This window comes from Myripristis murdjan, chromosome 12, assembly GCF_902150065.1.
Source record: "Myripristis murdjan chromosome 12, fMyrMur1.1, whole genome shotgun sequence".
In the NCBI taxonomy this organism is placed as follows: Eukaryota; Metazoa; Chordata; class Actinopteri; order Holocentriformes; family Holocentridae; genus Myripristis; species Myripristis murdjan.
The window spans coordinates 14,334,742-14,349,811 of record NC_043991.1 but is presented as its reverse complement, the minus strand read 5'-3'; the positions used below and the strand labels follow the sequence as shown (position 1 = coordinate 14,349,811).

At 42.0% G+C, this 15,070-nt stretch overlaps 1 protein-coding gene across 5 annotated transcripts in view; it reads right to left on the bottom strand.

The window, feature by feature from the left end:
- garnl3 (GTPase activating Rap/RanGAP domain like 3) overlaps positions 1–15,070 on the bottom strand; it is a 75,159-nt gene that overhangs the window by 24,880 nt on the left and 35,209 nt on the right. For all 5 annotated transcript variants that reach the window (XM_030065883.1, XM_030065884.1, XM_030065886.1 and 2 more), the window contains exons 3-6: positions 7,295–7,369; positions 5,289–5,388; positions 2,098–2,216; positions 380–444 (exon numbers count right to left, since the gene is read on the bottom strand). In XM_030065883.1, coding sequence (XP_029921743.1) covers positions 380–444; positions 2,098–2,216; positions 5,289–5,388; positions 7,295–7,369 — 359 coding nt within the window. The remainder of the gene's footprint in view (positions 1–379; positions 445–2,097; positions 2,217–5,288; positions 5,389–7,294; positions 7,370–15,070) is intronic.

Here is a 15,070-nt window from a genome sequence, read left to right as displayed (position 1 = left end):
GTTAAGATACTCATAAATAGATTTTGTTTCTTCTCTTTCTTTCATTCTTTATGGCAATAAAATATTCTTCAAGTGTTACCAAATGAGGCAGCTGACTTAATTCTGTACCTGCCAACACACTGAACAGGATTTTTAAAAAAAAGATAAAGAAGAGGTTATCTTGGAAATGTAATCGAAGCACAACTTAAATATGTTTAAATAATTGTAAAACTGCAGGGAATGGCGGATTTACTCATACTTTCTGAGGGAGGAGCACAACCATCTGAATAAATTCTGGTACATTTACTGTAAAAAGTGAGAAGTGATCGTGATACATGGCCATTACCCAGCCGGTGTGTGAGATGTGTGTCTGTATTTAGCTGCTTTTAAAAGCTCTCACCTTAGGATTGACTTGACTGATAGTGTTTTGGTGGGGCTGTAGGGGAGGCTGATCTTCAGAGTGCCCTGAGGGAACAAGAACGACACAGGGGATTAACAACTTTTAACATAGCAGCTTCCAATCTTTTTCCTCCGGGAAATGTCTCTTCTAAACAGTTTTTTTGTGAATCAAAATTGATTTCCTGAGCTATTGGAGGGGATAATCGAGCAAAATGTTTTTTTTTTTTTTGTTGTTGTTGTTTTAAAAAAATACGTATTTACAAGCTCAAATATTCTGCCGAGTTCCTCCCTCTTCAGAGTGAGAATGGGGAATCCTTTAGAATCGCATGTAACTCGTGTATGACAATCTTGCCCCAGTCTTTCAAAGAATGTCATTTGATTTTGTACCATAGAGGGATCTTGACAGAATGGATTACGCCACAGTAATACCATGTCAAACCAAACCAGTTCAAACCAAACGAAGTTGTCCTGTTCAATGACGATGTCCTGTACCAATAAGACTGTGACAAACACAGATAAGACAAATCAATGTGATCAGGCGGTGAGGGTACACTCTAATTAGATTTCAGATGAGGCTTGAGGCCAAAATTAGACTCGAGGTAACTAGGTCTTTGTGATGAGTCACCACATGCACACACACACACACACACACACACACACACACACACATAGCCACACAGGTAAGGGTAAGCATTGCTCCTAGACACTGGTGAGTCACAGAAAGGCAAGCAACAGTTGCAAAAAAAAAATGAGTCTGCTAATAGTAAAACATAAAGGTTCAGTCTGTATCATGAAGGAACAAACCTTTTGGTATGTTGTCTCGATTGCACTGAGGCTGTCACAGAAATCAGGTGGCAAGTCAAAGCCGCGTACAGATCATTACAACAGACAGAGGGATGCATGTGTTTGGCGGTTTTAGTTCCACCATCTAACTTCTCCTGAAACATCTCAAGTTTTTTTTTTTTTTTTTTTTTTTTTTTAATTCCAAGATGTGTATTTCAAACACACATGATACACTGTATAAATAAGACAGCTTTGAAGCTGCTGTAAGGTTTATTTATTTACTTTGATGGAGCGAGGCTAATGACTCCCATAGACTTCAAGTCTTTATGCTAAGCTAAGTGAACCAGTGGACGTCCAGATTCTGCCAAAAAGTATTCCTTTAAAGGCTGTCGGCCAATGTTGCACTTGTGACTTAGTGCTCTTATTCTAATGTCTGTGCAGTGGTCCCTCGTTAATCGCGGGAGTTACGTTCTAAAAATAACCCGCAATAGACGAAATCTGCGAAGTAGTCAGCTTTATTTTTTACAATTATTATAGATGTTTTAAGGCTGTAAAACCCCTCACTACACACTTTATACACTTTTCTCAGAAAGGCATTAACATTTTCTCACTTTTCTCTCTTGTTTAAACACTCTCAAAGTTCAAACCTTCGTAGAAAAATAAGTCCAGTAAAAGAAAAAAAGCATGCAAAATTGCACTAAAAAAATCCGCGAAACTGCGAGGCCGCGAAAGGTGAACCACGTTATAGTGAGGGACAACTGTATATGTAATCACTTGAAACACAAAGTTTCTGTTATATAAAGTTTTTATAGTTGTGCTGTTGTACTGAATCAGTTATTGAGGATTGTGGAATGTCACTGGTGTTGGTTTTATCGACCAAAACTCTTCTATCGTGACATCCCAAGATCCCACAGGGTCCCGACTTCGTCCACTGACCGTCTTTCTCCACAGGATGGCTCTGTACTGAGGGACCCGCTGGTTGTTCTGGTCGGACAGGACCACTGACAAGTAGAAGGGGTTCTTCTCTGCGTCTGTGCCCACGTAGTTCTGATGGACTGAGGGAGGCAAAGAATAAATACACATAAAATACATTAAATAATACACAATCTTTGTTTTCATCTCGTTTCTTCTACCCCACCCCCACAGATCTCCTGATGACACACCGGCAGAGTTACACATTCATGTCTCTCCCTCCTTGGTTGACAGGGTAACATCTCCAGAGACAACAGACCTCCAAACCCAATTAAGCACAGGAACTCTGCTCTCTGCACTGCCGTCCCTTTCTTTATCTACATCTATCGCTTTCTTTCTCCTTCAATTTCTCATTATTTCCTCATACCTTCCATTGTCTGGCTTTCAGTCTCCATTAAGGGGTTGCTATTATGTAATGCCTGGTTACATATGCCAAGCATGCACCAAGTGAAGAGAATGCACATTTTATTACAATCGATGATTATTTTAAGACCTAATGCAGAAGATCACAGAAGATAAGAGTTTTATTATTCTTCTCCACCTAATTAAGGTGAGACCGATGCCAAATAAGCTGCACGTTACTGTATCACTGAAACTGAATGCTTCACAGGAAACACTCAAGTTAGAATCAATGGCCTAGGGTCGATAATCGTTTATGTGTCCGTTGCAGCCGACGTTGGCCAGGTTGAGCTGCAGTCCCAACAGGTTCTAGAGACAGCAACGGTCACTTTGAACAAATGACGCTACAGTATGATTACATCCTGGTCAATGGAAACAAGGCTTTTCTCACTTCCTCTCTGTGACTTTTGCTGTCTAACTAGGTTTGTGAAGATTCACTGATGCATCTAACTGCACCGGGCTTAATGTGTAAGATGCAGCTACACTGATTGACAGCCTGTGTGGGTCCCATCGTGGAAATGAATCACGGAAAAATCAATGTGCCCCTTTGTGTATTGATACATCCCAATACAACATGCATGTTTTATATTTGGCATCAACTAACTGCCGTTGGTATTTTCACACTGCATACGTATGTTTCCTGTTTTTTCTGTCCGTGCGCCAGAAGTTGTCACACATGAAGTCTGCACAATGTGTGGAGAATCGGGTCTGGGCTAGCACACAACAGGAGACTGTCTGTGTCAGATGCGTTCACGTCTACAGGAAATTCTTTGTACGGTTTAGGTGAGGGGTGGTGTCTGGGATTTTGGGGACACTGCACTGTGTAAGAGTGAAGTTACTGAACATTTTGTAGTATCTGTTTTTAGTGTTGCACTTTTTAGAACTCACAGCCGGCTGTACACCTGAGACCAATGTTACCTAGAACCTGTTAGGTTGTATCTTGTTGTCTGCCTGGAGGATAAAGTGAGGAACATGCAGACGTGTGTTCACACATACAGCTCCTCCGGCTAACATTGGTATAACTTGCGGTGTGTAGTAGATGTGTAGAAGGGACTTCTGTGAATGTGAAGGGAATATCATAAGAGAGATGGGAAACTTTGTTGTTCTGCTGGTTTTCAAATAATCATTTTGCAGCAGTGTGCAGCAAACACAAAGGTAGCACCACTAATCTCCTGACCCACATCCAGAGACGTCATGGAGTCACTTTGGGAGCGTGAGCGACACCACCTGCAGCTTCAACCGTGGAAAAGGCAGCATCAAAATGTTCGCCCATTTTCCGTGCATAATCAGCGCACAGGAAGAGTTTCTCATGCAAAAATGTTTCTAATGCAAAAAAGTTGTTTACAGATTGCCTTTCACAATATTCATAAATGAGATTCCTGATGAGATATTAATGCTTTTGCAATGTCCCCTCCTCTCTGTCTCCTGGTACTGGAGTCTGTCAGGATCTATCAGGATCAACACAAACCAGCACTGTGTCATCGCATCGTACTGCACGATATTGCACTGAATCACACTGTGTTGAATCAAATTGAGTTGAATCTCACTGCATAACAGTACGGGTGAATCGTATCGTATCACATTGGTAGCTGCTTCTCATGTATCTTCAATGTATCAGATTGTTGGCAATGCATCGAGACCCACTGGCGACAGAGATGGAAAAGCGCATCTCTATATCTAATCCAACAAGTAAAGATTAGTGCAAGTTGGTCTGGGCATAATTGCTTTTTTTTTGTATGTGTGATATGCTGTGTCTGAGACATTGCTGCTTGAAGCTGCGGGGCATTTTGGCCTGTTAGTGGCTCTGTAGTGAGCCAGTCAGTTTCATTTTGTTGATACCTGATATCATTGTAAAAATTCATCAGTCCCCAAAGGTTTATGAAACAGTGGGTTTTGTTGGCTTGCTGGCGGCACTTTGGCGGGGCAATGAGGTTCATACGCACAACGACGGACCCAATTGTCAGAATCAACCATTCCTGCAAACTCTGCCCAAAACAGGCAAGCAAAGGCTCAGCAACTACACATGACGGGAAGGCGGATGGACAGATGGATGACTGGATGGAGCCCAATACATAGTCCCTTCCCAGATCTTCAATTGCGGGGAACAATTATTAATCCACCTATCTCACATTCCTCCTCTTCCCCAAATTCTCTCTCAGCTGAAGTAAATCATCCTGATCTGAATCAGGTAAAGGAGCCCAGGTTGCTGTGCAGCCTAGATGGCGAGTGTGAGAAAAGTTATGAGTCTGAGCTAATGATGAGGGTTAGAAAGGTGAATGAACAGGTGACCTGATCTAATGCATTTTAACAGCCTGTGAATCTGCTCATGTTGAATGGCTGCTGCTGGCCTGCAGAGCGCTGTGCTATGCTCATTTCATAAGCCGGCAGTCAGATCTTAATTGTGTTATCTCTTGGAGGCAAGCCTTTGCTCTGTCTGGCGAGGTTGTGTGTCCTCCACTGGCTTCCTCCCTGGGCTGTGGATGGGATTAGCAGTGTAGTTGAGACTCTCAGTGGGGATATGGCTGGATGCTAACAAGTTTTGGCCTTGAATGAAGAGTGGTACAGCATGAGGACCTGGCTGACGACATAAGAAATGAGAAGTCATGTGGACCACGCAAGAAATTCATAAGATATTTTTGTTGCTGCAACGTCTCAGAACCAACATACAGACCCTCCTTCAGCCCTCCTGATATTTTTCTCTGTGTCATACTTGCAGTGTGTTCATGTGTTGCTGAGAGCAGCAGAGCAGTACTGACCTTTTCCCAGGAAGTATTTAAAAAACCATCTGGTGTGATACTCCGGGTTCTCCAGATGGACATCGGTTCTTCTCCAGGTTCCTGGGGTGTAGTCCGTAGTCTGAGAGTCACACACACACACATACATACACACATGCACACACCAACTTGTCATCATAATGGTCACAGCTTGAGTGACTGCAATCTTCTCTGTGCAAAACTGTTACGCAACGCAGCTGTCCAACACCGTATACAATTTGGAGTGGGAACATCAGATCCAGCCAAAGCGCAGACAGAGAGAGCTAGAGCTGATCTTTTTATGGCTGTTGTCATCATTTCAGCATGATGTACTAGGAGCGCCATCAATTAAAAGCGGGTAGTCTGAGCTCTTTTTCGAAGAGCATATCTATCTTTTGTGACGTGAAATCTTCAGACAAAAGCAAGGACATCCAAGAGGCTGGAATGGAGGTTATGTATCTGAATGAAATAAAGGACAGGCCCACAATGAACAGAGAAATGGTATTCACCGTCTTCTGAAAACTGACATGAAAAGCAACTATGATGCATGAGAAATGGTGGGGAAAAACTCAAAATATAACAAAAGTGCTTTATTCATGCTGCCAATTTCCCCTAAAACTGCCAATCAAGAAGTGTCTTTACAGTTAAAAAAAAATGTCAAAAAATGTTTACATTGATAGAGATGCGACTCAACACTATCGCAAAATCTTGTCCACAGTTAGACAGACGGCGATTAAAACCTCAAAAAGAACATATCATAATGTCAAGACAGCAATACCTTCTTACCTTAACTGGTCCTGGCATTACTTTGATTAAGACATGCGGACTACTTTGATTTTAGCAGGGTTACTGGCATTTAAGGCATGCATCTTAAACTAGGGCTGCAACAAATGATTATTGTCATTGCTGATTAATCTATCATTTTTTTTGATTAACTGATTAATCACTGAATGCTCGCACAAATGCCTGTCACCAGTCATCAGACTCTATTTTGATGTCCTTTGTGATTAGTCAGACCAGTATCCAAAAAACCCCAAAGAGTACATTTTACAATTATATGAAACAAAGAAACCTTAGCATTTATGGAGCTGTAAGCAGCAGCTGTTTGGTATTTTTACTGGATAAATGGCTTAAACGATTAATGATTATGAAAATTACAGTTGATTAATTCCTTAACTGACAAAGGCAACTAATCATTTCAGCACTATCTTAATCGTACTTTCGAATCACTTTCTAACAGAGTTTTTGACAACCCAAAGCTAGACAACGCATTCTCTCCCTGTGATTTGTGGTGAATTCTTGCAAACGTGTTTGACATTACCGAGCATCCTCCAGCCGTATCTCTGATTTGTCTGTGCTGGCGTGAAAAATATAGCGGCTTGCTGTAAAAGCTGTATCTGTCTGAATCTGCTTGCACGTTTATCCATGACAAGAGCGAGTTGAGGCGCAATGTCTCGCAAGATTTTCAAGAATACATCCACAAGGGTATATCGAGGTACTAACACAAGAGAGGGAAATTTGAATACCGGAGGGAAACTGGTGTGAGTGAGGCTGAACTGGCCTTTGTTGCATTGCATGTAAATGGGAATTAAGGGAATACTCCTCTAAGCAAACCATGTTAACATTTTAATTTTAAGTCATTAGATAATTTAGTCCATGTAAATATAGTCAGCCAGGCAGTGCTGTGGTGTGTGCCATGTGGGCTGATGCCTGATCTGATTGGCTACTGACAGCATATCAATGGCCAATCATAAAGGTAGAGATGCTAAAGAAAATGGTAAGATTGTATGGTAGTGAAATATCATACCCTTGGTAGTGTGGTACTGTGTGGAACAGGAGAACTGGACTTTAATACCTAATTTAACACAACATTTATTCTTATTTACCCTAGAAACTGGGCAGGTAAGGGGTTAGTGAATGAATGATGTCAATGGGAAAGCCTCACAAGGTAATACGTACAAGGATGCGAATGGGACATGCATGTGTGTACAAATGTTTGTTATACACACCTCATCTGACGAGCCATTCTCCACCCTGAAGCGTCCTGCTCTCTGGATCGCCCCATCTGCATCACTGGAGATCAGCTGAGAGAGAGAGAGGGAGAGAGAGAGAGAGAGAGAGAGAGAGAGAGAGAAATGCACAAAATTAGGCACCTGACACACGATGAGTAATGACAGACAGTAGCAGTGAGCAGATCATAAATACATTAGTGATGGCCGTCATCACACATATAAAGAGGAACCATGGCAGACACATCACTTCCATGTGATAACAGCGACATGACTCCTACTACAAATGAACCCGTCCTTACCGCTGTGCTATCTTCCCTTTTGTGCATTTGCCACCGCTCTACACTTCTTCTTTATTCATGGGCAATTTCCCCAATACAACGGGTTCTCTAAACCCCTACGTGTACAAACAGCTATTTTTTTTTTCCATTTTATTTTTGGTTTGCCGTGTCGCTTCCTTTCTATTTATCATCCCCAATTATCTGTCTTTTGCTGACTCAACTCCCTCTCCACGCAGGCACTGGAGAAGCAGCGTTTTGGGAGAGAAATGGAGGGATACTGCAGCTAATGACAGAGGGAGAGAGAGGAACAGCAAATTAGGGAAAAAAGAGAGAGCAGGGAGAAAGTGGACAAAATGTATGTATATACGGATGGATGGAGATCTAACTCTGAACAGACATACAGACAAAACAAACACAGAAAACTCAATTACCAGGCCGATTAGATTAGTACATTCTACTTGTCTGTGGATTTTTAGATTGCAATTCCAATGTGTGTGTGTGTGTGTGTGTGTGTGTGTGTGTGTGTGTGTGTGTGTGAGAGAAGCCTGCAGTACTTGAGTTCCTCCTCAATCTTAAATCCATATTTATATATTCTCAGACCTCTGAGAAATCAACCCAAAATACAAGTACATGTCTGTGCCTTCTCTACAGCTGGGTGATGCCTGACGTTTTGATTGACTATTATCTTTTGATAACGGTTATGTCATCCTGTAAGCTGATGAGGAGAAGAAGACCCAAAATAGCACAATCAGAATGCAATCAGGAAATCTTTAATACTGTATATCCTGCTATTTGAGTGCTCTGGTCTTGGAAAATGACTTGATTCTCTGGTCTTAATAAGGATGTTTTGACTATTGCCATGGTGTGCGAGTGTGTAAACATGTCCATGCTTCGACACATGGGCTAAACCCTCTGCATGGACTCTTAGCGTGTGTAAAACCAATAACGACCCCTGACTGCTGATGGAGATTGTCTTGCACCTGTTACTTAAATTCTGCATTTTTTACACTGAAAACATGTTAGTTCCCATTACCAGTTTGAGAAAATCTTGCACGTAGCGTTGACGTTTTTCTCAACAATAACAATGACACATTAGTGACAATATGAGACCGACTGGGACGTCCCACAGCCCAGTTGGCCTGCGACAGAGGCAGGACATTTGAAGTTGCCCTGAGCGACTGGATGCATCCTCTCTGTAGACACTTAAGTCTATTTCCTCCCTACATCCCCACTTCCTTCTTAACCCCCCTTCACCCTCCCCATCAACAATGTTTGGTTGCCAAGCAATGGACCACAGAATCTCTCCTCTCCCTCCTTGGCCTCTGCTCTTTGCCCCCCTTGGCTCTGTTTATCCCACGCTCTCTACTCCTCTGTCGCCGATAGAGGTCTCTCCTCTGTCAACGTGTAATTCAAAAGCAGTGCTGGCACGCCTGTATATCCCCGCACACACTGTGGCATGTATGTGTGTTGTGAGTGTGTGTGTGTGTGTGTGTGTGTGTGTGTGTTGAGTGTGTGCACTGGGCACCAGATGGCCTGTAATGGTGTGGAGAAGCCAAAAAAAGAGGACAGATAGGAAATCGTTGGGAGAGAAAAACTGCTCTTGGAATGGAGCAACATGTTTATGTTGGTATAAATATGTTCTTTAAAAAATAAAATCAAATAATGACACTGACATGGGAATAAAAGGTGACACATATCTTCAAGTTTACACTATTTAAGGTAAAGATGGCTGACCCCCTCACTGCAAAGTGTTCCTATAGGTCGACACAGCTTTACTCTTACAATGTGAAGGGCTGTGAGCGGCTGACATACTTACTCTTACCCAGCATGGCACAGTCATTTGTATTTGGAGAGTGCCTGGCCTGCCCTACTTCAGCAGTTCATTTGATAATGTCAGGCAACAATGAAGAGACAGAGTGATGACTGAGCACTTGTCAGGCAGAGGGAGATGCGATCGGACTCAGTTCACATTCTCACATTCAAAACATTCCAGTGTGACGATAAAAAGGTCACGTTCTGAATTTAAAAAATGAAAGAAATTACTACATTTAATTAACTGTTACTTATTATTATTAATTAAAAATTATACAATTTCCCCTTGGGGATCGATAAAATATTTCTGATTCTGATTATTAATGCTAAATAAAAATCAGATACACCTAAAAAAGCCATTCATATTTTCAGCACATGAATTAATAAAAATGAACCTTCATGAAAGACACATGTATAATTTCAATGTGCCATAAGGAAAGATTAATGTAATTATTGACAAATGTAATTCAAGGATATTGCTTTGAAAGCAGGGCTGGGCAATACATCCACATTATATTGATATATGAGACTAGATATTGTTTGGGATTGTGCATATAGCAATATCATGATATGGCAAAACTGTTTTTTTTTTTTTTTTTTATTAAATCAAATGTCTTTGTGTAGATATCTTATGAAAGCGCCAATAGTCTTCCCCACAATATCGATATCAAGGTATTTGGTCAATAATGTTGTGACATTTTATTTTGTCTATATCGCCCGGCTCTATGTGAAAAGTTGGTTTTATCCACTTTCAATTCTATTTTCAAGAAACATAACAACCTGACAGAAATGAAAAATAAAATTAGGATCATCAAAGGGGTGGGAATCACTGGATAGCTGGTGATACGACACTATTGTGATATTTTACCCGCAATAACAATGGTACCACAACCACGATTCTGCAATACACGATACACTGTAAGACAATGATTTATGATACATCACGATATCTGTAACAGAAGAAAAAAAAACCCTGGAAAAGGCTAAATAATTTTCCAAAAAGCGGGGATCAGTCGTGTTTTACAGTGTTTTAATCTGCACAGCGACTGCAACATGAACATGACAGAAAACTTATCCACTTAAAATACCTAAGGGCAGGGAACAAATCCGCCTCACAGAAACTCAAATGTACATCTGTGCAAATTAAGTTGAAATCTCAAATATTAATACTTGGCACCTGATCATCAGTGTCTTTGGTGCTTGGTCTTCATAAAAACTCTCTTCGACAAAAACGAACACCAGAGTTAAATTATACTAGCTACAAGAAACTGTGAAGGTTTTTGCAAACAATATACATTTGCTGCAAAACGTATGATCTTAGAATATATAATAATATAATAATATAATAATAATATATTATAATTGCCAACTGAGGTCAAGTAATCAAACCTCAGGTGACATTTTTCACCAAAATGGCCACGATTTTTGACCAAAACTCAATCTAAATTTACTCTGTTAAATACCTCATTTACATCTTTCTGTCAAAAGTAAATGTATATGGATACAAATGAGTTTCCTCTCTAAAAACAGTGTAATGATCTGTTGCAGAGTCTTGCAGGTTTGATATCAGGTGTGAAGCTCTGATAATGAAACCAAAGAGACGTTCATGTGTGGTGGCTGACTGCAGCTTAGGAGCGACTGGCTAGAAAATAATGGCTTCTCCACTCTCCTTTCATGTGCATATTAATAGGCCTGTAAACAAATATAATTTCTCCATATTTCCTGGTGTGGTAGCATATGCCTCTATTTTTTTCATTTTGCAGTCCTCTGTGTGTCTGAGAGAGAGAGGGAGGGAGAGAGGGAGAGAGAGGGAGAGAGAGGGAGACTGCACCATGAACAAGTGTATGTACTCTGTTAAGATCTGCATGTCTGAAGAATGGAAAGTAAATGTTAAAAGCTATAGGCCTCTATCTCCCTCCATTTCTCTCTGCTCCTGCAACATTAACTGTCCAATCGCAGGATAATGGAGGGGAAACCAATGCAGCGTGCAGAAGGCAATGCACCACCTCCCCGGTGTGTATGTGTGTGTAAGTGTGAGAGACAGAGACAGGGGAGAAAAATCTGTGACATTCTATAGTCAGTGTGAGTAGGTAGAGGCATTTGTGCTGTGTGAATAAGCATCAGGCGGTTTCTGAATGGAAGAATGACAAAACGACGGGAAAAAATGGAGAAATCTCACTTTCTGGGGTGTGTGTGTGTATGTGTGTGTGTGTGTGTGTGAAGCATGCACACAAATGATCCTGCCTCTAAATCATGCAACAGAAGAGTGGCAAAGAAGGAAAAGCCTGCACTCCGGTGATTCTCTGTGGGCTTGGGAGGCGGGGGAGGAGGAGAAAAAAAAAAAAAACAGGGGAGAGGGGAGCCTTTTCTGCTCGGATTTAACAAACAAACCATAAAACACCTCACCACCACCGCCAGAGAGATGGAGAGACACAGGAGGAGGGTGGGGAGCAGGGAAAAAATTAGAGAAAGGGCATCTAATGTATAGAGAGAGAGGGACAGAATGAAGGATGAGGCCATGGGGGAGAGGAAGGCGAAGAGCGATACGTAATGACAACAAAAAGCCGGATGATAAAAGAATAACAGCCGACTCCAGCATGCGTAACCCCATGGGAAAAGGCTGAGGCTGTAGACAGAGAAGTGATGCGCACACGCACACACACACACACACACACTTAAATGGCTCCCATTTTAGGGCATGACTTGAACATTTCACAAACACAATTGAGCCCTCAGCGTACTAAGAGAGGCTCTGATTTCCCCAAGGCCCACAGGACAGAGGAGCGCTGCAGTGCAGGGAGAGACGGAGAGAGAGGGTGGGGAGGGGGTGGGGGGTTGGCTAGGGAGGTTAAATCAATGCTTTTGTGACTGGTGATAGATAATTGATCTCATCAGTGGGCCTGCTCATGCACTCGCACAATTCTCCGGGAAGACAGAGGACACAGGAGCATAAGGAGAGAGAGGAAGCGGCAGAGGAAGACAGTGGAGGAGAGAGAAAGTGGTGCAAGTATGTATATATATATATATATATATATATACACACACCTCTGTACTGTTTGGCTGTGCACTGGATGCACTGCTTTCATAAATGCAGTGAAGCTTTTTTTCCCATGTCTAACCACTGATCTATCAAATTCTATTATAGATCTATAAGATTTTTTTTTTTTTTTTTTTTTTTTTTTTTTTTATAGATCAGTGTTTCTAATAGCAAAATTGAGATACCACTGAATACTGTCCAAAGTCAAGTAAAAGTCCAGTATATATGCTTCACCACTGCTGAAGCACTGGGCTATTTAACTAATCTATTTTAACCCCCACTTGTTGACAAATTATATCAGCCTCTGACACTTTTTACAGTATATTTTTCCAACAAACAGCGGGTGTCTCTCCTCCGTTGTGCCTGCGGGAGAAAAGCTGCCTCCTCTCGCTGTTACTACTGTGGTTAAGGCGCTGTGAGCAGACTGTTTTGCTGTCCTGTCCTACCGGCTGCCCCAGGACAGCGGCGGCGCTCTGACGGTACGAGTATGTTGTTTGTTAAACTGTGCACACTGAGGCATTCAAGAAAGACACTCCGTTCTCGCCAAATACTGAGCAGAGCTTGCACCCGTTAGTACAACTTTCAGTTTACATTGTGCTTTGTGCTGTAGTTCCCTGATTGGAACTTAATTCTATTCTCACCTCCTGAGCAGGAACTATATCGGAAGCTAGGAACTTAACCTGGAACCGCGCCGTTGCCAATGGTAACGCTTTCAGAAACTGTGAAATAGCTTAAACGGGAGGCCTTGCTAAGCTCTTGCAGTTGAAAAGGGCCAATAGACTCAGAGAGTAAGACAGTACCGAGAGGTGGGGACACAGTGACAGAGAGGATGTGAGAGGAAGTGACAGATATCAAATAAATGAGTGAAGGGAAAATACAGGGTGTGAGAAAAGAAAGGGAGAGATAAAAAAGACAAGCAAAAAATGAGAGGGCAGATAAAGAGAATGAAAGGAGCCGATTAAAAATGGATAAAAAGTGAAGCCATTGTATTTCTTCCTCTTTTCTAAATTTTCTGTGTTATCTCACACACATACAGATGAAAAAACAGATCTAGCTGCATGAGATGTGGACATTAAAAGCACAATGAGGACACTATGGGGCCAGATTACATGTAAAAAAAAAAAAAAAAAAAAAAAGGAATCGGGTGTGTGTATGTATGTATGTATGTATGTATGTATGTATACTCTCACAGTGGAGTGCTGTGTGTACTTTTGTGTATATTTAAGGTCAGATGTTGGGAAGGTGGCCAAGTGCAACCAAGTGACCAGCTTTCACAGAGGAAGAGAGGTCAGGAAAATAAGGATTTAAAGGCTTGTGCTGGTCAGTGTCATGTATGGACGTAAATGAGTCCAATCACGTCATTCGCCCAATGATCCAGTTCCTGGAGTGAAAGTACACACCGGCTGCATTTGGAGAGGGGTGTGGATGTGGCCTGTGTGAAATTTCTGAGTGAAGAATAAATGAAGAATAAAATGTCATGACCTGCCTTTTCACTATGCGCTGCTCTTTTGTCCTGCTCTTTTCCAGAAAACAGTAACACATAAGTCACCTCTTATGTGGTTACCTAATTAGATTTTATTCTGACAAAAAAAACAAAACAAAAAAAAAAAACACCTCAAGCAGACTATGGTCAACTCACTAAACTTATCTTAAACACACAGAGAGACACATACACACAGACCTACTGAACACTGAGCAGCTCTTAACAGTCAAGGTTATAATTGTACAAACAGGCAAAACACCTTTTCCCTTGATAACTGTACTCCACACTAGAGGAACATAATAAACCCTCTAATGTTGTGAAAAACGCTCATAATGGTAATAAAGATGTATAATGCATGATGCTGTCCTGAGCATGAAATAACATCGAACTATTCAAGAAGGGGTAAAGCCCGAACAACAAGGCATTATCAAAGACAAACAATTACAGTAACACAGGCTTTTTCCACATGCTCATTGACTGAACCTGATTAGCATTACAACTGCCCGCGGCTAGGACAAATCTAGCAGTGCCAACAGCAGCGCCGCATCAATACCTGCACGTTTACACCACAGTAACACTAGCCAAGACTAATCTAATGGCTAGAGCTGAGGCAAGAGGCCCACCCACCCAGAGGCCACACTGGGAAGCTGCGGCTGCCAAGGGCCCTCAAGAGCGGGCCGGTGCTACAGGCGAGCCCCCAATCACAGAGCGCAGGAGGGGAGCTGCATGCATCTGCTGCTCTACTAAACAGGCAGTCTTATGTTGTATGTGCTCTGCCATCTAATGGACTTTGCTATTGGTTAACCTATCGAGGCGCTGCCAATAGGTGCCTGAGGAAAGAGCTTCACACTCACTGCCCAATCAAGTGGTAAGGGCCTCATAGCACCCACCCGCTATAACTCCCCCAGCATCTTCACTGTTTGTCTCCCTTTTTCACTCAGCCGCCTGAGCGCTGGATCTGGCACGATGTGTACTGTGTCCCCCTCCAATGTCGCAGTTTTGATGGGGTCCTGATGGGGTTGATGGGAAAAACTAGTGGTGCAAATGGGGAGCCCTGAATGGGTTGCATTATACCTGGGTGGCCATTAAGATACCTGGGCGGTGTGGAAAATACTGAACTGATCAGTCATGTTTGTTGTTCTGGCAAGAGAACTCCATTTTAC